Below are 24,422 nucleotides of genomic sequence, written 5' to 3' on the forward strand. Positions count from 1 at the left end.
AACTCGCATAACCTGGACCCCACCACCAGGTTATGTAAATTAGTCAGGAAAAGTTAATCTACTCTTTCCCACTAACTCGCATAACCTGGACACCACCACCACCAGGTTATGTAAATTAGTCAGGAAAAGTTAATCTACTACTCTTTCCCACTAACTCGCATAACCTGGACCCCACCACCAGGTTATGTAAATTAGTCAGGAAAAGTTAATCTACTACTTCCCACTAACTCGCATAACCTGGACCCCACCACCACCAGGTTATGTAAATTAGTCAGGAAAAGTTAATCTCCTACTCTTTCCCACACTAACTCGCATAACCTGGACCCCCCCCCCACCACCAGGTTATGTAAATTAGTCAGGAAAAAGTTAATCTACTACTCCACACTAACTCGCATAACCTGGACCCCACCACCAGGTTATGTAAATTGGTCAGGAAAAGTTAATCTACTACTCTTTCCCACTAACTCATAACCTGGACCCCTCACCACCAGGTTATGTAAATTGGTCAGGAACAAATTAATCTCCTACTCTTTCCCACACTAACTCGCATAACCTGGACCCCACCACCACCAGGTTATGTAAATTAGTCAGGAAAAAGTTAATCTACTCTTTCCCACACTAACTCGCATAACCTGGACCCCACCACCACCAGGTTATGTAAATTAGTCAGGAAAAAATTAATCTACTACTCTTTCCCACTAACTCGCATAACCTGGACCCCACCACCAGGTTATGTAAATTAGTCAGGAAAGTTAATCTCCTACCCACACTAACTCGCATAACCTGGACCACCACCACCAGGTTATGTAAAGTCAGGAAAAGTTAATCTACTCCTCTTCCCCACACTAACTCGCATAACCTGGACCCCCCCCCCCCCCCCCACCACCAGGTTATGTAAATTAGTCAGGAAAAAGTTAATCTACTACTCTTTCCCACACTAACTCGCATAACCTGGACCCCACCACCACCAGGTTATGTAAATTAGTCAGGAAAAGTTAATCTACTACTCTTTCCCACACTAACTCGCATAACCTGGACCCCACCACCACCAGGTTATGTAAATTAGTCAGGAAAAAGTTAATCTACTACTCTTTCCCACACTAACTCGCATAACCTGGACCCCACCACCACCAGGTTATGTAAATTAGTCAGGAAAAGTTAATCTACTACTCTTTCCACACTAACTCGCATAACCTGGACCCCACCACCACCAGGTTATGTAAATTAGTCAGGAAAAGTTAATCTACTACTCTTCCACACTAACTCGCATAACCTGGACCCCACCACCACCAGGTTATGTAAATTAGTCAGGAAAAGTTAATCTACTACTCTTTCCCACACTAACTCGCATAACCTGGACCCCACCACCACCAGGTTATGTAAATTAGTCAGGAAAAAGTTAATCTACTACTCTTTCCCACACTAACTCGCATAACCTGGACCCCACCACCACCAGGTTATGTAAATTAGTCAGGAAAAAGTTAATCTACTACTCTTCCCACACTAACTGGCATAACCTGGACCCCACCACCACCAGGTTATGTAAATTAGTCATGGAAAAGTTAATCTCCTACTCTTTCCCACACTAACTCGCATAACCTGGACCCCACCACCACCAGGTTATGTAAATTAGTCAGGAAAAGTTAATCTACTACTCTTTCCCACACTAACTGCATAACCTGGACCCCACCGCCACCAGGTAATGTAAATTAGTCAGGAAAAAGTTAATCTACTACTCTTTCCCACACTAACTCGCATAACCTGGACCCCACCACCACCAGGATATGTGAATTAGTCAGGAAAAGTTAATCTACTACTCTTCCCACACTAACTCGCATAACCTGGACCCCACCACCACCAGGTTATGTAAATTAGTCAGGAAAGTTAATCTACTACTCTTCCCACACTAACTCGCATAACCTGGACCCCACCACCACCAGGTTATGTAAATTAGTCAGGAAAAGTTAATCTACTACTCTTTCCACACTAACTCGCATAACCTGGACCCACCACCAGGTTATGTAAATTAGTCAGGAAAAGTTAATCTACTACTCTTCCCACACTAACTCGCATAACCTGGACCTCACAACCAACAGGTTATGTAAATTAGTCAGGAAAAGTTAATCTACTCTTTCCCACACTAACTCGCATAACCTGGACCCCACCACCACCAGGTTATGTAAATTAGTCAGGAAAAGTTAATCTACTACTCTTTCCCACACTAACTCGCATAACCTGGACCCCACCACCACCAGGTTATGTAAATTAGTCAGGAAAAGTTAATCTACTCTTCCCACACTAACTCGCATAACCTGGACCCCACCACCACCAGGTTATGTAAATTAGTCAGGAAAAGTTAATCTACTACTCTTCCCACACTAACTCGCATAACCTGGACCCCACCACCACCAGGTTATGTAAATTAGTCAGGAAAAGTTAATCTACTACTCTTTCCACTAACTCGCATAACCTGGACCCCACCACCAGGTTATGTAAATTAGTCAGGAAAAGTTAATCTACTACTCCCACACTAACTGCATAACCTGGACCCCACCACCACCAGGTTATGTAAATTAGTCAGGAAAAGTTAATCTACTCTTCCCACACTAACTCGCATAACCTGGACCCCACCACCACCAGGTTATGTAAATTAGTCAGGAAAAGTTAATCTACTACTCCCACACTAACTCGCATAACCTGGGCCCCACCACCACCAGGTTATGTAAAGTCAGGAAAAGTTAATCTACTACTCTTCCACTAACTCGCATAACCAGGACCCCACCGCCACCAGGTTATGTAAATTAGTCAGGAAAAGTTAATCTACTACTCCCACACTAACTGCATAACCTGGACCCCACCACCACCAGGTTATGTAAATTAGTCAGGAAAAGTTAATCTACTACTCTTTCCCACACTAACTCGCATAACCTGGACCCCACCACCACCAGGTTATGTAAATTAGTCAGGAAAAGTTAATCTACCTCTTTCCCACACTAACTCGCATAACCTGGACCCACCACCACCAGGTTATGTAAATTAGTCAGGAACATGTTAATCTACTACTCTTCCCACTCAAACTCGCATAACCTGGACCCCACCACCACCAGGTTATGTAAATTAGTCAGGAAAAGTTAATCTACTACTCTTTCCCACACTAACTCGCATAACCTGGACCCCCCCCACCAGGTTATCTAAATTGGTCAGCCAGAAGTTAATCTACTACTCTTTCCCCTACTCACTCGCATAACCTGGACCCCCACCACCACGTTATGTAAATTAGTCAGGAAAAGTTAATCTACTACTCTTTCCACACTAACTCGCATAACCTGGACCCCACCACCAGGTTATGTAAATTAGTCAGGAAAAGTTAATCTACTGCTCTTCACACTAACTCGCATAACCTGGACCCCACCACCAGGTTATGTAAATTAGTCAGGAAAAAGTTAATCCTACTCTTCCCACACTAACTCGCATAACCTGGACCCACCACCACCAGGTTATGTAAATTAGTCAGGAAAAGTTAATCTACTCTTTCCCACACTAACTCGCATAACCTGGACCCCACCACCAACAGGTTATGTAAATTAGTCAGGAAAAAGTTAATCTGCTACTCTTTCCCACACTAACTCGCATAACCTGGACCCCACCACCAGGTTATGTAAATTAGTCAGGAAAAAGTTAATCTACTCTTTCCCACACTAACTCGCATAACCTGGACCCCACCACCACCAGGTTATGTAAATTGGTCAGGAAAAAGTTAATCTACTCTTTCCCACACTAACTCGCATAACCTGGACCCCACCACCACCAGGTTATGTAAATTAGTCAGGAAAAGTTAATCTACTACTCTTTCCCACACTAACTCGCATAACCTGGACCCCACCACCACCAGGTTATGTAAATTAGTCAGGAAAAAGTTAATCTACTACTCTTTCCCACACTAACTCGCATAACCTGGACCCCACCACCACCAGGTTATGTAAATTAGTCAGGAAAGGCATAACCTGGACCCCACCACCACCAGGTTATGTAAATTGGTCAGGAAAAAGTTAATCTACTACTCTTTCCCACACTAACTCGCATAACCTGGACCCCACCACCACCAGTTTATGTAAATTAGTCAGGAAAAAGTTAATCTACTCTTTCCCACACTAACTCACATAACCTGGACCCCACCACCACCAGGTTATGTAAATTAGTCAGGAAAAAGTTAATCTACTACTCTTTCCCACACTAACTCGCATAACCTGGACCCCACCATGCACCTGGCAACTTTTCCAAAACATCCTTCTCCGATGAAGTCCTGCACGAGATATTGTGTGGACTTGTTGGTGATGATTTCTTGCTTCTTGACTGTAAAAGGGACGATCGCTGATGATTGGGACGTCATCGTGTCTATCAAATGTTTCATAAATGAATCAAGATGAGTAGAGTGGAACAGAGGCAGTCCAGTTTCATTGGGGCTATGTACAAGCTTTAGTGGCTTTGATCTGATGATGTCATCGAAGTGTCCTCACATCATAGGCACAAAGCCATCAAATAATTTAAAGAGACAAGCACACAATTCTGTCTCCTACATCGGTTCAGAATGTTCGGTCTGGAACATCAGCACATGATCATGTGACCTCATCATGTGATCAGTCAACTCTGCATTAGAAATTTTTCAAATTTTGTATTAAAAAAAAAAAATTGTAATGTCTTTACTGGCCTATTGTATGCAGCAGTGGTTCTCGTACTTTTTTCGTTGACTGTGATGGATACACAGCGCCGGGCCGTGAGTGTCTGATTTAATATAGAAAATATAAAATTTAGTTTATGATCTTAAACTTACATTTTATTAAATATTCATGAAATAACCATTTTGAAAGGATTTTTTTTATTGCTGATAATTTTAATTAATATTTTTTACAAATCTCACATACCCCGTGGAGTGCCTTTCTTTAACCCCATTTGAGAACCACTGGTATAAAGTATTATATATATAGTAGATATATAATAGTATTGTTCTATATAATTGTTGTTGTTTAAATAACAGTCACTGGCAGCCTGATCACCCTTTCATAAGCCTGTGAGATGATCAAACATCTGCTCATAACCATGCTTCATCTATCGTCGAATATACATACAATATCAAACTCTGATGTCATGCAACAGGATGTAACAACGACAATGCAATACATTTAGCCGTATGTACAGTGGCAGATTGGGGAACTTGCGATCAGGGGGCTGTATAATGCTGTAAAAGCAATGCATTCTGGGAGTTTTAATGCTTGCTTCCATGATCCTAACGGTCAAGTGTTTCTTTTCACAGTAATTTACTGCGTACCGCTGAGAATCTTGGGAAAAGTAACATTTAATAATTTGGAAGTTCTCATAAATGAGTAGCCAGAGAGTTTTTGCAATTCCTCTATTAATCTTGTCAGTTTCTATTTTAATTACAACGTCTTCTGTGTGTTAATACCCACTTTACTTTGACCAGTTTAAGAAAGAACATTAAAAAGTGCCGTTATTTTTTTTTCACCGTTGCGAGCGCTGAAGCAGTGAAACCCCGGTACACGGACCCCGGTACACAGACCCCGGAGCACGGACCCCTCTACACGGAACCCTGTACACGGACCCTGTACACGGACCCGGTACACAGACCCCGGTGCACGGAACCCTGTACACAGACCCCGGTACACGGACCCCTGTACACGGAACCCTGAAGAGAGAGGAGAAGAGGAATCCTTTTCTTCCATGCCTTTACAGGCTGTGATGTTGTTTCAGCCTTCCGTGGCAAAGGGAAGAAGACTGCTTGGCAAACGTGGGGTGTATTTGACAACCCTGTATCACAAAAATTACGTTCCCCCAGACCTAAAATGCAATTTGCAGTGACGTTTGACTGAAACGTATTTCTCTCCAAATTACGTTTGACTGAAACGTATTTCTCTCCAGATTACGTTTGTATTTGACGTATTATAATTACAAATACGTCTCTGATCAACGTATCTTTGCCGTTTGTTATCTCTCTTTTCTACAATGCTGTTATGAATTGTAAAAAGCGTCCTCTAGTCTTATTTATTATTATGTTTTATGTTGTTTCGCCTGCGTATTCTGACAGCAATAAGCGTTGTAACGACCATATGAATTGGCGTGAAGACTTACTGCTGGTGACTCTCCTTTATTTTCTTTCTTTAGGTGACAATACATTAATTAAAACTCGTACACTATCACCACCTTAACAGAGTTAGTCCCATACGGGTCAAATCAACTATTAAACTTGTTATAAAATGCGCATCTGTCCGTAATCTATACCATAAAGTTCGCATTTTAACCTAAAAAAAAGTGCGCTTCCTTTTAACCTTTCAAAATAAAAGTCCGATTTATCTGTTAAGCGGAAGTAGTATAAAACGTCTATATTTATTCAAACAATACAATATAAAAGTCATACATACATCAAAATCAATAAGGAAAATGCTAAATAGTCAAACAACTCAAAACAATAAACCCTTCATGGCGTTATTTACAGGTGTGTTTACTTCTCATCAAACAAAAAGAGCAGGTACCCGGAAAAATTGGGGAAATAATTTGAGAATTGTTAATAAAACATGATTTACCCTTCAACTTCCACTGATATGCATGCAAACTAATACATCGCTTCACACACACACACACACACACTGACAGAAACACATAGATACTCACATACGTACACACACACACAGGCAGAGACACACACATACTCACACGCAGACACACTCTCAGACGCACACACACAGACAGACACACACACACACACAGAATGACAGACACACACACAGGCACACACACATACTCACACGCATACTCTGCAGACTGACCCTTGACCTCCCAATTGTCTCTCAGATATAACCCTACTGCTTTATATTAAATATATTATATCTACCTAAATATAAGACTTTGAGGTCGTGGGGGGAATACCTTCCAAAACTTTCACAAGAGAAAATTGTCACCGTGCCAATAACCCTTGTACGATCCTTAAAACCAGTCTTTTAGTTAATTTTTCAGACTTTCAATCAACTTAAAGATCTGGATTCTTTTCAGATTCAAAGAAGGGCCTCTGAATATGAATACCCTACGGCGTTGGACCGATAGCTCTGAGTTAAGGGCCCCAAAAACAGGTCCAAATGGTCATGTAGGCTGCAACATATAGCACTTAGCATCCCTGCTTGGGAAGGGTTTAGAAACCCGGAAAAAACAAAACTCCTTCCTTCAAAGGTTAACAACTCCTTAAATGTTTGTACTATATCAACAATTTCAATTGTATTCTACCCCATTTGGGAGGGGCTACAACCTGCAAAAGAAAGCTAAGGTCTGACATGTTTAGAAGAAAAAAAAGCTAAAACCAGCCCAAGCTCACAACAGGGTCTCAGATTTGTTAAACCACACACCCTCTTCAAGTCCTGGATTTCAGACAGCCAATTAACTCTTGTGGGTGTTTCGGAGGAAATTTCACCCCATCACCTCATTGTAGGCCCTGTCCTGAGTGTCTGTGTTCAATTTGGGATTTCCAGGACAAATATTTGAGATTATGGCCATTTTGCACTTGTCAAAAATATGCAAATTTAAGAGAATAAGGCCCAATTTGACCCTTTGGACCTGTTTTTGGGGCCCTTAACTCAGAGCTATCGGTCCAACGCCGTAGGGTATTCATATTCAGAGGCCCTTCTTTGAATCTGAAAAGAATCCAGATCTTTAAGTTGATTGAAAGTCTGAAAAATTAACTAAAAGACTGGTTTTAAGGATCATATAAGGGTTATTGGCACGGTGACAATTTTCTCTTGTGAAAGTTTTGGAAGAGATTCCCCCCACGACCTCAAAGTCTTATATTTAGGTAGATATAATATATTGAAGATAAAGCAGTAGGGTTATATCTGAGAGACAATTGGGAGGTCAAGGGTCAGTCTGCAGAGTATGCGTGTGCATGTGTGTGTGTGTGTGTGTGCGTGTGTGTGATTCTGCCTGTGTTTGTATGTATGTGAGTGTCTGTATGTGTGTGTGTCTGTGTGTGAGAGTGTGTGTCTGTGTGTGTCTGTCATTTTGTGTGTGTGTGAGTGTGTGTGTCTGTCTGTGTGTGTGTGAGTCTGTCTGTGTGTGAGTGTGTAAGAGTGTGTGTGTGTGTGTAAGAGTGTGTGCGTATGAGAGTGTGTCTGCGTGTGAGTATGTGTGTGTCTCTGCCTGTGTGTGTGTGTACGTATGTGAGTGTCTTTGTGTTTCTCTCAGTGTGTGTGTGTGTGTGTGTGTGTGTGTGAAGCGATGAATTAGTTTGCATGCATATCAGTGGAAGTTGAAGGGTAAATCATGTTTTATTAACAATTCCCAAATTATTATTTCCCAGATTTTTCCGGGTACCTGCTCTTTTTGTTTGATGAGAAGTAAACACGCCTGTAAATAACCCCATGAAGGGTTTATTCTTTTGAGTTGTTTGACTGTTTAGCATTTTCCTTATTGATTTTGATGTATGCCTATTATATTGTATGATTTGAATAAATATAGACGTTTTTTACTACTTCCGCTTAACAGACAAATCGGACTTTTATTTTGAAAGGTTAAAAGGAAGCGCACTTTTTTTTAGGTTAAAATGCGAACTTTATGGTATAGATTACGGACAGATGCGCATTTTATAACAAGTTTAATAGTTGATTTGACCCGTATGGGACTAACTCTGTTAAGGTGGTGATAGTGTACGAGTTTTAATTAATGTATTGTCACCGAAAGAAAGAAAATAAAGGAGAGTCACCAGCAGTAAGTCTTCACGCCAATTCATATGGCCGTTACAACGCTTATTGCTGTCATAATACGCAGGCGAAACAACATAAAACATAATAATAAATAAGACTAGAGGACGCTTTTTACAATTCATAACAGCATTGTAGAAAAGAGCGATAACAAACGGCAAAGATACATTGATCAGAGACGTATTTGTAATTATAATACGTCAAATACAAACGTAATCTGGAGAGAAATACGTTTCAGTCAAACGTAATTTGGAGAGAAATACGTTTCAGTCAAACGTCACTGCAAATTGCATTTTAGGTCTGGGGGAACGTAATTTTTGTGATACAGGGTTGGTATTTGATGAAGCCTCTGAAGTCTTCACCAAACTCAGCCACTATCCACCAAGAATAGATGACAGTGACCTGAAGACTTTAGAAAGGTTTGTGGTCATGATGTATGACAAATCCAGTGAAGCAGCAGGAGTGGATGATGCCAGGTTGGACTTGTTTGCTAGAAAACAGCGGTCATACGAAGCCATTCCTCCGACTAAAGCAGCATTGCTTCAGCATGTAAAGCGTGCAGCCTACCAGGCAGGCTGCATTTGGAGTCAGGCAACAGCATTTCAACCAGAACCAGAGAGTCCTTCTGAGTGGGGATGGACCAAGAAAGATGATCAGTGGCAGGTCCTCTGGACAGAGCTATCACCAATAGCAGAGAGTTGCCAGCAGCTGACCAAATGTGGATGCAAGGTAGAATGCAAAGGAAGATGCAAATGTTACCAGTTTGGTCTTACCTGTACTACGTGTCTGGGTTCATATATGATCCGTAATCGAGCAGCTCCGCCTCCAAGACGAGTGTCTGATGAAGCCGCTTCCAGCTCCTTCAGGACCAGCAGTGACTGTTTGGCTGGCCGTGCTGAGTGCTGTTCCCATGGAGACAGTGTTTTATTTTACCGTGAAATGAATCACAGAGTAAAGGCAGACATCGCCCGACGGAGTTGCCATGTTCATGGCTTCCTCTCAAGTTTCCATCCACAGTTCCTTTTGCGCAAGTGAAACATTGATTTTCGCTCGGCGAAAAAAGCAAAAAGAGATTATTGACGAGTGTCAATAGAAACGTGCCCTCAACCCGATGTGTCAACAGAAACACGTGAGAACAGTCCTGACGCTCAGACGCCGAAGTAGATGCATGACAAGTTGAAGTCATAGCCTGTCTTGTTGTGCTGATAAACCCATATTCTGAATCATTAGTCCCACATCCAACAATGAGGCACAGTACCATAATCACAAGGCACACCGCTTTGAACTGAAATCGTGTCTCCTTCAGGATATAATGGTCATTTCTAAGGGAAGAGCGGCATACAAACAAGCAAAACAATGCCGTGGTGGGACCCCAACATGGCCGCTAGTTTGTTGTGGTCACGTGAGTGAATACGCTCTATATCTGGTACCTTAAACTACCTCCATAAGGAGAAACTGGAAGAAGAGATCTTAGATATCGATAGCATCCTAATTATTTGTGCTTTGTAGGTTTGTCTGTAGTTTCTCAAATAAACTGTCAACATCTTTTTATGGAGCTATCTCGTGTCCCGCACACCGGTTCACGATCACATGGAGCGACTGCCGTGAGTCTGCCTCGAGGGTTTCCCCTTTTTACGCCACTTCGCTCGCGCTCGCTTCTCTGAATCGTCACTTCCGTCTCCTCCTTGGCGAAGCAAGATGGCGGCCGTCGTAGAGCGAGTCGATGGCTGCTTCGGGTCCTTGGACTCAGACGCGGTGTCGCCGGGACAGTGGTCCCCTCCGCCGGACCAGCAGCACCAGAACAACCCGCTGCTGGGTCTGCCCATCGTGGCCGTTGAGACCGTTCTCCATTTCCTCTCGTACGATGAAATCAGCCTGCTGCGCTCGGTAAGGACACAACGAAGCTAACGCTAGCCACATGCACTCATCTTCCAATGCCCGACACGGACACTCTCCGCAGACAACCGTATTTAAAGCCGGTGTCGCCGTGCATGTGTGTGTGTGACCGCAGCTACGGCCCGCGGTGGTTTTGTTGTCAGCTCACCGGAAGGAGCTGTGAGCAGGCGCCGGAGCGCGCGCGCGGCTCACCGCCGACACGCGCATGTTGAATTGTTGATAACGAGACGTCCCGGACGGGACCGGTCCACTTCGGATTCGTTCAGTCCGCCGTTGCGCGCGTGCAGTTCAGGCACCCTTTCCGATGACGTCATTCGAGAGGTTAGCTGGGCACCAGTCTGTCTACCTCTGCTTACAGGTGTGCAGCTGTCCCCGGGAGCCCTCTCTCTTAGTCTGGGGCCCGTCGCACGCAGCGAGAGCTTCTGGACGAGGCTGCTGCTCGGTCCTCAAGGTCACCTCGACTTTGTGTTCAGTTTTAAAAATTATTATCGATGTGCAACGTGTTCGGACTCAGTCTGTGCCTTTTCTCAGGGTTCGTGCGGTCGTGGAAAACCTGGAAAAGTCATGGAATTTTAAAATGGTTATTTCCAGGTCCGGAAAAGTCAGGGGAAAAAACTTAAATCATAAAAGTTTTGGAAAAGTCATTGTTAAAATCACATGTTCATTTACACCAAGTTTGAAATAATTAATATGTTTTTTTAAAGAAAGACGCTCAAAATATAAGCCGGCGTACGCTGTCAATACGCACAATTTTCTAAATGTTTCATGTTTATACCGATATTTCCGTTTGGTCATGGAAATTTGGTTTAAAGTCCTGGAAATCCATTGGTCAAAATGTGTAAGAACCCTGTTTTCTTGTGATTCCTGTGTTGCATGGGCGGACCGAGAGCAGACGTGGGGGCCCCTGGAGCAAAGACGGGGCCCCCCCCCCATCCTCCATATTGTGCATGCCCGGTTGCATGTGATACAGAAACCTTTAAGTATTGTTGTTGAAACCGTGCTTTGTAGACGCTTCTGCCAAGTGGAGCCGATGCAGAAGAGTCTTCCAACTGGATTCTCTCCACTGACCATCAGGGGGCGGGGCCTCTGTTTGGACAGAAGTATTGACAAAAAAATGACACTTCAATTGGTAAATTATGGTCCATTTAGAGTCAAATGGACCATAAAGCAGGGTATGCTTTGCGGCGGGGCTCCAATGTGATTCACTAGAGACTTACATTCCAAATATGGTACCTTCTGTTCATTGGTTGCAAGATGGCGAAGACAAAATTACAGAATTCGAGACCTTATATATACAGTTACTGGCTGTACATGGAGATGGAGGGCATGATGCCCCCCTCCCCCAAGTGAAGACGCAACATCTTGACTCCCACCTGGTGGCTGGCTGCATTTAGCTTCTGCTTTTATCATTCATACACCGTAGACACAGCTACAGGGAGCAATTCAGGGTTAAGCGTCTTGCTCAAGGCCACATCGACCAAGGCGGGGAATGACCCGCCAACATGTTTTAATCTATATTTATATTACGGTTAGTTGTCTTCTCCCAAAAAGAAAAGACATGGCGTCCCAGGGCACATCTTTCCACCCGTTATCACGAGCTACATGCATTGCTTAAAGCCATTTGATGATGTACTTACGATAACATGTGCCGTGTTCCACCTCGGTTTACAGCTTTAAAACACTTTAAAGTAAACATGGTGTTCGTTTCTTTTCATGACATCCACACCGTCTGCAGTGTAATTTTCCTGGGCTTTTTGGAGAACATTTCCAGAGCCTCTCGATATGCCAGACGGTCTCCTTGAAGACGCTTGCGGATGTGTGTCTTGACCTGCAAATGCATTTAACTGTTGGGCTTTACAACTGATGGAGTAGAGCAGCACATCCCATTGTGAAAAGTATTTATTACCTTGTTTACACTGCTGACCGGGACTGTCAGGGCAGTGGAAGCCAGCAGGCTCTTTGTTGTGGCCTGTTTATTATTATTATTATTATTATTACTATTATTATTATTACTACAATTATTATTATTTTTACTATTATTATTATTACTACAATTATTATTATTACTACAATTATTATTATTTTAACTATTATTATTATTACTATTATTATTATTATTATTATTATATAGCGGTAGGGGAAACACTGATATGCACATAATTTGGGAAATGCATGAAATGATGTTCCTGTCGCACCTACATCCAATTTGGTATTTAATGTTTCCTCAACCATCTTCATCAATCTGAAACCGCAACGCATATTGAATAGTGACTCGAGGATCTTCAACAAGTTAAATTACATTTTTGTATCTTTAAAAAAAAACATTCTGCAGCGCATTTCCATCACAAGTTCAGATAATTTGCCCCCAATTACATCAGGAAGTAAAAATACAACCCTCGGTACGTACGGCGTGTTCTCCCATCACATCCGTAGCGCGACATGCTTTCATAGTTTAATTTAAAGTTTGCATTATTTTACTGGGGGGAATATATTTGCGTTAACCAACCGATAGAAGCCTCGAGCCACGCAGAATGTTTACACACTTTCTGCTAGTCGTTGCTCGCCAGCTGTCACCAGGTGGGACGTGGCTTCTTTGTGCCTGATATTTGAGGTTTAGTTTATTTATTTATTTCTAATCCTAATACATTTTAGTTAATTCTTCTGGAAAGTTTCCCTGAGGTTGGATGATGGTGAACACGTCTTGCACCGAAAAAGTTTGTCAAACGGCAACAAAAAAAAATACTTTTGGATGCCGGAGGTTCAGACCTCCATCCAAACCACTGGGTAAAAACAATATACTGGGTCGAAGAAGTGAACGTCGTCATGGTGACGTTTCTGGACTGATATTTTGAAGCCTGGAGTTTGTTGATTTTAGACGTCGCCATCTTGGAATGAGTCCCGTAATTTGTTTTCGTGTGCGACCGAACAGAAGTGACCGTATTTAAAATGCGTATACATCTCTGGTGGTGCTAGCGACATACCGATCAGAGGGACCGTCGTATAGCATCCCCTGCTTTATGGTTTGTTTGACCCTAAATGTACGATAATTTACTAAAGAGCATCACGCTGTATTGAAGAACACTTGAAACTAGAGATTAAGACCATAAACTCATGTTTACAATGTTTACTGATGGAATACATCAAGAAGTGAGTCATTTTCTCATAGACGTCTATACAACCAGAGGAGTCGCCCCCTGGTGGTCATTTGAGAAAATACATCTTTAACACATGAAGCATAGACTTCTATACAACCAGAGGAGTCGAACCCTGGTGGCCAGGAAAGAGAATGCAGTTTAAACCCATGAAGCATAGACTTCTATACAACCAGAGGAGTCACCCCCTGGTGGACAGTTGATAGAATGCAGCATATACTTCTATACAACCAGAGGAGTCGCCCCCTGGTGGCCAGGAGAGAATGCAGTTTTAACCCATGAAGCATAGACTTCTATACAACCAGAGGAGTCGCCCCCTGGTGGACAGTTGATAGAATGCAGCATATACTTCTATACAACCAGTTGAGTCGCCCCCTAGTGGCCAGGAGAGAGAATGCAGCTTTAACACATGAAGCATATACTTCTATACAACCAGAGGAGTCGCCCCCTGGTGGACAGTTGATAGAATGCAGCATATACTTCTATACAACCAGATGAGTCGCCCCCTAGTGACCAGGAGAGAGAATGCAGCTTTAACACATGAAGCATATACTTCTATACAACCAGAGGAGTCGCCCCCTGGTGGTCACTAGAGATAATGCAGCTTTAACACATGAAGCATAGACTTCTATGCAACCAGAGGAGTCTGTCCCTGGTGGTGAGTAGAGAGAATGCAGCATTTAACACTTAACCTGAGGTTGCCGCCCGGTGAGAACTAAGTAGACATCTTCCTGTTGAAGTGGCCTTAAAGATGCCGTAAGTGGAACGGTGTGTCATATATGGACATACTCTTGAAACGGAGAACCTGTCGTTGACCTGTTGTCTGTTGGCCGTCTTCCCCAGGTGAGTAAGTGCATGGACTTCATCTGCCAGCGCGTCCTGAACCAGGGCTTCCTGAAGGTGGAGCGGTACCACAGTCTGTGCCAGAGGCAAGTCAAAGCCCAGCTGCCCAGGTCGGTATCACTCTGTTCGCTGATGTTGAGGTTAAGCCACAAAACGTGGAGTAACGTTGGTGTCGCGCAGACTGGAGAAAACATCAACTTCATGTTCATTTTTTAATTAACATAATTCAATAGGAGTCTGCTAGTTACCAGGAGTTTTCTGAATCCAAGTAAGTGCCAAAAGTGGGTTGGACCCCTTAACCCGAGTCAAAGCTCTGAATGAATATTGAAATCCCGGATGACTACATTTTTAAAATATATGTATGTATATATGTATGTATGTATGTATGTGTAGATATTAAATAATATATATAATTAAATAATATATATATAATGTAATATATATATATTATTAAATAATATATGTAATTTATTATATATATATATAATTTTATAATATGTGTATATATTATTAAATAATATCTATAATTTATTATATATATATCGTTTTATATATATAATTGTATAATATATGTGTATATATTTTGTATTTATAATATATACAAAAATAAATAAAACATTTTTATACATGTCTTTATAGTATCTCAACTTTTGGTTACATAAAAAGTAAATAAAAGCAGTCTCACCTACCGAGTGTTTTGGGAACCCTCTTAATTCTGACGTGGAAATTATTCGAGAGAGAGCTATTCTTTATTTTCCCGCCCAATCGACCCGGATGGGAAGTATGGTTTGTGACTATTCATTCATATTGCATTGCGGTGTAAAGCTCGGGAAGAGGGTTCAGCTTCTCAAAGTAAAGCTCCGTGGTCGTCTGATGGGAAGATGACCTCTCTGTTGAAAACCAGGGCCCGGCTCTTGACCCGTGTGCTTGTCGTGAATTTATCTGCAGGCGGGAGTCTGAGAGGAGAAACCACTCGCTGGCCCGCCACGCTGACATCCTGGCTGCCGTGGAGACGCGCCTCTCTCTGCTCAACATGACCTTCATGAAATACGTCGACTCCAACCTCTGCTGCTTCATCCCCGGAAAGGTCAGTGAGGCCGATTCAAACCGGCCACAGCATCGTTGGTAGCCATCTACGGCGCATCTGTGACAAGAAGAGCCTGCAAAGGGATTTTAACAGACCAAACCCCCCCCCCCCTCCCCCGCTGCCGTCTGGCAAGAGAACCACCGGCTTCTTTTAGCTCGGTCCCGGTTAGAGAGAACCTCCCGTAGGGGGCGCTCTCACACTGCGTTCATACCAAAAGCGTTGTGAATGTTCGCAGCGCTTTACTCGTGAGTTTACTCGCTTGACTATTTGTGGCTTTTTCGCTTCATTTGCGACTGAGAGGGGGCGGGGCTTATCTCTATGGCTTTACTTTATCATTTTCTTCATCCACCATGAAGTCCTAAACACTAGTTCTGCTTTATACTCGTTGAGGACGTCCCACAGACGTGTAAACATCTAAAGCCCTTGTGTTTGGGTTTATAACATTAATCTCATATCTATTTGTATATATATATATAATTTATTATTTAATTGTATATATATATATTAAATAATATATAGATTATTTAATAATATATATATATAATACATTATATATATATAATTTATTATTTAATTGTATATATATATATTAAATTATATATATATTATTTAAAAATATATATATTTATTATTTAACTGTATATATATATTAAATTATATATATTATTTAATAATATATATATATATACCGTATTTTTTGCACTATAGGGCGCACTTAAAATTCAATTCAATTCAATTCAGTTTATTTGTATAGCCCAATTTCACAAATTACAAATTTGTCTCGGAGTGCTTTACAATCTCACATAGACATTCCATCAGGCAGATGGCGTTCCATAAAAGAGGAGCTTTTAATTTTCTCAAAAAACGACAGTGCGCCTTATAATCCGAAGCGCCGTATATATGGATTAATTCTGGTTTTGTTTACTGACCTCTAAGCGATTTTGTGTGGTACAAGGCGCTCACGGCGCTAAGTCAAAATGTTTTAGTACGACTTTGGTAAACTACAAAGCCGCACCGCTTGCAGCATTACGGCTACCGTAGCCAGGAGCGTCGCGGAGTAATACATACTGTAGCGACCCTGGGTCAGGAACGCCACGAGACGTAGATGGCTTATAGGGTGTTTATTCAAGGAACATAGAACAAGCTACTGTTGGCCGTAGCCTACGCCAAAACGACAACAAACCGCCGTGAAACCTCAAAACCAGCTTCACGCCTGCTCCGGGTCATAGCTCCGCCCAACCCGCTGAACACAACACACACACAACAACATCACTCGCTGTCCAATCACAGACACGCCTCACAGCTACCAGCTCGTGAGACGTTCACTTACATCCGGACATAACATTTCCCTCAGTCCGTTACAATACTGTGCTTCACCATAATATTACAGTGTGTGTATAAGGATCCCAAAATACAACTGAATAAGGTTGGTAGTTATTGTGAATACGCTCATTAACGTTTGAATAATGTTGAGAATTATTGTGAACGCGTTTAATAAAGTTTGATCGACTGACTTATCTGACTGTTTTTTTTCCGCTTAATGCGCCTTATAGTCCGGTGCGCTTTATAAATGAAAAAAGATCGAAAATAGACCATTCATTGACAGTGCGCCTTATAATCTAGTGCGCCCTATAGTGCAAAAAATACAGTAATAAATTATATAATAAATTATATATATTATTTAATGATATATATATTATTTAATAATATATATATATATATATATACATGACATCACCCGTAGGCTCACAGCTCGGTGACCTTCACCTCTACGTCTGAATGTCTCTTCCAGCTCCACTAGAGCATCAGTTAGACACCAACGGAGGAGCAGCTCGACGCCGATTGGCTCTCGCTCCTCGGCGAGTACACAGACGCAACGCCCAGTTTGCATCAAACGCGCCGCCCTTATGGGACATACTCGCGCCGACTATTCTCAACGCTCTCGGTTGTGAACGCAGCTTCGGACCTGGCCAGCAGAGGAGGAAAGCCGTCCGCGTCGTCGGCCCTCTTCCCGGCGCGCTCGTCTCCGTTTCCCTTCTCTTACCCGCGATGTCGTGCGTGTCTTCAGGTGATCGATGAGATCTACCGCGTGCTGCGCTACGTGAACTCCACTCGAGCGCCGCAGCGAGCTCACGAGGTCCTGCAGGAGCTGAGGGACATCTCCTCCATGGCCATGGAGTACTTCGACGAGAAGATCGTCCCCATCCTGAAGAAGAAGCTGCCGGGCGCCGACCTGTCCGGCCGCCTCATTGGCTCGACGCAAGGTAACGCGCCGAACTTTCAACATTCGATGAGAAAATAAACCCTCTGCCTCTTTTCCACTGAAGCAGGATCTCAGCTTTTTTGTGTGCGTCGCTGTAAATTCCTGCCGCCCTCTGACCCTCTTTCCCCCCCCCTAGTGGCAGGTCCATCCACCTCCCTGACCACCATGTCCCTGCTGGCCAAGAACACGCCGTCGCGCTCCGAGATGACCAAGGTGCAGCAGCAGGTGAAGGTGAACGGGGCGTCGATGACGGTGCTGCGGCGCGAGATGCAGGAGATCCGGGTGAAGCAGCTGGAGCAGCAGAAGCAGCTGCAGGACCAGGAGCAGAAGCTGCTGGAGCAGACGCAGGTGATCGGCGAGCAGAACGCCCGCCTCGCCGAGCTGGAGCACAAGCTCCGCGAGCTGATGGACAGCAGCGCCGCCGCCGCCGCCGCCGCCATGGGGGGTCCCGGGCCCGCCGCGGCCGTCGCATCCGGCGGCAGCAGCAGCGCCGCGGTGTCCTCCACCGTGGCCGGCGGCGGCGGTGGCGCCGTGCCCGCCGCCTCTCTCTCCAGAGAGCCGGAGGGCGAGAGATGGCTGTCGCTCAAACGCGCCCGAAAGCACTCGGACCTTCCGCGACAGTCCAAACGGCTGCGCAGCAAGAAATAAGAGACTCGGTGTGTCATTTAGTTACACTTTTTTTTTTTTGGGTTTCCAAGTCTGGAGTATCCCCTCCCCCCCCCTCTCCCCCTCACTAAATCAGAATCTAGGCAGGCGGCCGCCTCGTGACGAGACTATTTATTGAAGGTTGCGTAAAATGACTGTACTGCTTTTTTTTTTATAAACGTAGAAGCTTTTCTCGGAGGCTTCGATGCTTTCAGAAACATTTGCGTGTCTAGGCCGAAATTCAGGTGGTCGGTTAAAAATTGGTCAACGGAAGTCGAGTTGTACGTGTTTATTAATGTAACTCCCCGTTTCTGGGGGGGGGGGGGAAAGAATCTGCAACGATATTTTTATTTCCGAATACGATTAAAATGAAACGTCGCAGTGAATCATGACGGTCGTCGGCTCGAGTCAGAGCCGCCCGTAATCAACCAGGCCGAGGTCGCATGTCGCGGGACGTTTAGCGATCTCCTTTTTCCATTTCTCCCATGGGCAGGAAGTCTCAACTCCACGAGCATTCATTTCACTCACGCTCGCTTCTTCTTACTCTGGCTAAGTGCAATAAAAGTCATCTGAAAAGTACGCCGTAAGTCACGTTCCTTGTTGGTCTTTGAATCGGCTCAGAAAGACGGGGGTCTGAGAGAAGAGGGGGAAAAAGGAGGAGAGTGTTCAGGTGCCGTCGGTCCGCTGTCGGCGCTTGTGAAAAGCATCGGTCCCGGTGAGCCGTGCTTTTAGGATCGTACCAGTGACACGTTTAATCCTATTCAATACAAATGATATAAACGTTGAGCAGGGTTCGTGCGGTCATCGCATATTAAAATGGTCATTTCCAGGCCTGGAAAAGTCCGTGAAGAAAATTTAAATCCCAAAAGTTTGGGAAAATGTGCTATAGTCACATTTTACACTGAGTTTTTGAAATAATTATGTATTTAAAAGACGCTCAAAATATAATTTTTTATACATATATATATATTTACATATATGAATATGTTTTATATATATAAATAAATGTTTTTATAGATATAAATGTTTTATATGTGTGTATATATGTATATATATAAAACATTTATATATATATATATATATAAAACAGTTTAATATATATTTATATAAATGTTTTATATATAAATGTTTTATATATATATTTAAGATCCATTTCCTAGCTTGTTTTCTAGACTTTTCAGCTGCATCTCACGGAGTTTAATGAGAGTTCAAAATCCCGGACTACATGTAATATTACAATTACTAAGTAAATAAGTTGATACAGAGTAACAAAAAACACTTTAAAAGTGCACCATGTATGTTCTGGCTCTGTTCAACCAACTCAAATGGAGAGATGGAGGCCTGAGAGAGAAGGGAAGCTGAACTGTGAACAGTCCTGACGCTCCATCAGTGAAGGGTTCCTTGTGTCGGAAGATATCGGTTTGATGATCAACCTTTGGTTGGGAGGTCAGGGTTTAGTGGGAATAGAGGAGAGGGTGACGAGGCTCATGAATGGCCATCCTGGTCTTAATCGTTCCCTCTGTTATTAAAAAAACCTAATAATGGAAAAGTGTGACTTCTGTGAAGATGAAGAAACGAAGGACGGTTCGAGTCAGCGAGAAATGTTTAAAAAGAGATGGGAGAGGGAAATATTATCAATGTACTCAAGAGAAACTTTAGCGATGAATGCTGGAAAATTCTTCTGGAATATTTAGAGGTAAAAGAGATTTACTTTCATTAAGTTTGAGGTAATGCACCCGAAAGCTGTTTGCCAACCCCCATGATGAAGAGGAGGAGGAGGAGAAGAAGGAAAGAGAATAAGTAAAAAGAGAAGGAGAAATAAGAAGAAAAAGGAGAAAGGGAAGAAAGAAGAAGAAAAAGTGAAGAAGTGCTAATGGAGCTCTCAGGTCAGAGGTCATCCTCTGGTGGTTGCTCAGTGTCGGGAACACCTCATCAGGAAGCACCCGGAGGACAGATGTTCCTCCTCCGCTCTCTCTCTCCATCCTCGTTCTACAGCCGAGAAATGTTCTCTCCTACGAGGGAACTCCTCGGTGAAGTCGAAAGACGTTAAATAAACAAGGTTATTTTAGCTCGTTGCACAAGTTTATGTCTTGAGTCTTCTTCAATAAATAATGACGTTCATTTTTTAAATGATGGTCCATTTAGAGTCAAATAGAGCAGGGGATGCTTTAGGGGCGGGGCTACAAGGGGATTGACAGGTTGCTACCATGGGGTTGACCGTGTTTTTTCTTCTTTAAAGCTTAAACCCTTTCACAGGGTGTTATTCCAACATGAAAACTTAATTGGAATATTTTCGGCGGCGTCAAAAAATGTCAGAGTTCTTGGCTCCACCAAAAAAAACAAGATGGCGAGGCTTCAAAACATCATAGAAAAAGGACATGCGACATGTCCGTGGTCACGGGGGTCAAAGGGCGTCGGGCCGACGGGGCCGTCACGGGACCCCGCCTCCTGGGAGCTGTGGTTTCGGCGCTCTTGCTGAAAACACACGTACTCAGACACCATTTAATGACAGGCCAGCGGCTCACAAGCTCACACACGCTGCAACAACACGGCAGCCGCGTCGCCGCTCACGCGCCTTTGATGTTCGGCGCTTTTAAAGAGCGGTTGCGTACGAGCAGCAGATGTCCTCGGGATACATCTAATTTGTGGTCTTAAGTCAGACGTGGAGCCAAGTGGGAGCTTTGAAAGCTGGGACCTTGAAGCCCTCCGTGGTCTTTTCCCCCCTGAGGGTTGTCAATTTGATTTAGTTTTCGTATTTTTTTTTTTTTAATGAACAGGGAAGAATCTAAAAGACGACGAGTGTAACCGGGAAACAAAATAAATCCATCAAACGACCTCCACTCGGCCGAGGAGGGATTGTAAGTATCTGTGAATTCATGTTTCATATTCATGGGCTGCTTTATAGCGTAAAGCCCTTTAAAGAAACACGTCACGTATGTCATACACTTGCTATAAAGACACAAAAAGGCTGAATATCCTAAAAAAAACTAGTTGGAAACAGGAGAGAGAGAGAAAGTAAAGTCAAAATAAAGTGTTAAAAATCACACTAAAAAATACAAGACTGTACACACACCAACTCTTCAAAGACGGAACAAACGCAATCGTTAAAACATCAACGATTCATTCACACGAGAGCGGTTTAAAAAACGGACGAGAGAGAGACAGAGAGAGAGAGACAGAGAGATAGAGACAGACAGAGAGAGAGACAGACAGAGAGACAGAGATAAAAGACAGAAAGAGAAAAGTACAAAGAATTAGAATAATAACACATTTCAGGATTTTTCATACGTTAACAGCGTAATAAATCTACTAATGCGTGTGTGTGTGTGTGTGCAGGTCACGGCGTCATGGGTTAGAGAGAGAGAGAGAGAGGGGTGTGTTTTTAGCATTTGACACAACCCGACCAACAACAGCCGATGATGTAATGATCTCCCGAAGTCGCGTGAAAACAATGACGGCGTGAGTCGTCTGTTATTTTGAAGTGTTCTCCGTTGTCTCACCACTTACATTCCACTCCGGACAGGATGCAGAACCACTTTGCGTAATATTTCAGTCAAAGATGAAGATTAAGGTCTCAAGAATAAGCTTCGACACATCGGGCCTTATTCAGGACTGATGTACATACGGATTAGTTCATTGAAACACAAGATGTCCCAGATTGTATATTTCATTACTTTGAGTTTGACACCCCGATTTAAATCACACCTTATAATTATGTTGAAATCCTGTTTAAAATATCAGGGAAAGATACAGAAAATTAGTTCCTCCAGTTGATCCAGAATGCTGCAGAAAAGAGATCACATGACTCCTGTATGAGCTGCTTTCCACTGGCTCCCAGTAACATCAAGAACTAGAACGGGCACTCGGTAGAGCGCATACCTTTGCATATTACAAGATTGGGCATTGAATTATGAACATTTTGGCATTAGTTGCATGCCAATTGGATAACAATTGACCGTGCTATGGTAAAAAGAAGATGTTGACCTTTTCATGACCTTGACCTTTGACCCGATTGATCCCAAAATCTAATCAAATGGTCCCTGGATAATAACCAATCATCCCACCATATTTCATGCGATTCAAGAAGATTTTGACCTTTTCATGACCTTGACCTTGACCTTTGACCTGATCAATCCCAAAATCTAATCAAATGGTCCCCGGATAATAACCAATCATCCCACCAAATTTCATGCGATTCGGTTTAAAACTTTTTTTGTTATGCGAATAACACGCATACAAATAAATCAATAAATAAATACACGGCGATCAAAACATAACCTTCCGCATTTTCAATGTGAAGGTAATAACCATTAATCACCTACAAAGCCTTGATTGGTGATGCTCCATCATATCTTAAGGAGCGTGTAGTACCATATTTCCCCACTAGAGCGCTGCGATCACTAAATGCGAGGCTACTTGTGGTTCCTAGAGTCTTAAAAAGTAGGATGGGAGCCAGAGCCTTCAGGTATCAAGCTCCTCCTCTTTTATGGAACCTTCAGTCCTGGAGGCAGACACAGTCTCCTCATGGAGACTTAACCCTCCTGTTACCTTCACATTTACTGACATATTTTACCCTCTGGGTCAATTTGACCCCAGCAATTAAAACCTCCAGAAAATTATTAGAATTAATATTGTTTCCCAAGTTTAAGTGTCAGGTACTTCATGTTTGTTTGTTGACTACCTAAATAGCCCTTTAAATATATAAAAAAGTTGATATTTCTTATATATTTGACACAGTGAAAAACATCCTGGGGTCAAATTGACCCCAAAGAACACCGACATTAAACATTGAATGGGGTCAAATTGACCCTAAAGGTAACAGGAGGGTTAAGACTTTCCTCTTATAGTCTTATAGTTCGGGCTGAACCAGGTTCACCTGGTCCCGCCCCTAGAGATGCTGCTAGAGGCTGATAGGCTGCTGGGGGACGTTTAGGATACACTGAGCTCCTCTCTCCTCTTCTCTCTCTACTTGACCTTCATACATTTCAGACCCGATTGCTCTGGCCAGCGCTCCTGTCGGCCGGGGCTTCCTGTCTGGATAAAGGAATGTTCCAATTTGAATATAAAGACTGGTGGATAGTAAATGATGTGAACTCCTGCAGTAACCAACATGGCAGACACCGGAGTATTATAGGCACTGTCTCCGAGCAGCTTGTCTCAGATGAATGGAGTGATGAATGGAGACCCGAGGCTCGAGGGCTCGGGCAGCTGCCTTCAGAGATGCCACTGCAGTTCTTGATGTTCGGCTTGAAAGAGATCCGGTAACATGCCGGGGGCCGATGGAATCCAGCTCTCCTCCTCCACTGGGAGCGTTTGAGAGGGATCCGGAATGAGATGTTCTGATGTTTGAGTTTGAGTTTAGTTTACATTCGATCAGCAAAATATACAACAATCAGAATTCAACAAAAGAAGAAAGTGACTGACCGAAAGGGTCAAGGCTGAAGACATCTGGCTTAAAAGTGCCCTAACCTATGATTTCTCAAAAAACTTATTTCAAAGAACCATATATATATAAAACTCAAATATCCTATCTCTAAATATTAGAATATCATGAAAAAGTATACTAGTAGGGTATTAAACAAATCACTTGAATTGTCTAATTGACAAACACTCAGCTGTTATAAATCTTTTTTTTTACTTGGTCTGAGGAAATATTAAAATTTTATGAGATAGGATTTTAGAGTTTTCTTAAGCTGTAATAATCATATCACAATATTCTAATTTTCTGAGACAGTCCTGTATATATACACACATATATATATATACATATATACATATAT

At 42.8% G+C, this 24,422-nt stretch overlaps 2 protein-coding genes and 1 long non-coding RNA gene across 3 annotated transcripts in view; 2 read left to right on the forward strand and 1 right to left on the reverse strand.

The window, feature by feature from the left end:
- Positions 1-3,836: 3,836 nt before the first annotated feature.
- Positions 3,837-6,603, reverse strand: LOC130207224 (uncharacterized). The gene is made up of 3 exons (XR_008834257.1): positions 4,166-6,603; positions 4,005-4,086; positions 3,837-3,954 (listed from the first exon to the last, which is right to left on the reverse strand). It is a non-coding gene; the product is annotated as an uncharacterized LOC130207224 (long non-coding RNA).
- Positions 6,604-10,433: 3,830 nt separating this feature from the next.
- Positions 10,434-19,221, forward strand: fbxo28 (F-box protein 28). The gene is made up of 5 exons (XM_056436090.1): positions 10,434-10,643; positions 14,648-14,757; positions 15,596-15,734; positions 17,803-17,998; positions 18,134-19,221. The coding sequence occupies exons 1-5, from the start codon at positions 10,455-10,457 to the stop codon at positions 18,643-18,645; spliced, it is 1,146 nt and encodes a 381-aa protein (XP_056292065.1). The 5' UTR covers positions 10,434-10,454; the 3' UTR covers positions 18,646-19,221.
- A 539-nt stretch (positions 19,222-19,760) lies between these two features.
- si:ch211-250c4.3 (uncharacterized protein LOC100535981 homolog) overlaps positions 19,761-24,422 on the forward strand; it is a 43,687-nt gene continuing 39,025 nt past the window's right edge. The window contains exon 1 of the mRNA XM_056435331.1: positions 19,761-21,500. The gene's annotated coding sequence lies outside the window, so the exon portion shown is untranslated. The remainder of the gene's footprint in view (positions 21,501-24,422) is intronic.

Source organism: Pseudoliparis swirei, chromosome 17 (genome assembly GCF_029220125.1).
Source record: "Pseudoliparis swirei isolate HS2019 ecotype Mariana Trench chromosome 17, NWPU_hadal_v1, whole genome shotgun sequence".
Classification (NCBI taxonomy): Eukaryota; Metazoa; Chordata; class Actinopteri; order Perciformes; family Liparidae; genus Pseudoliparis; species Pseudoliparis swirei.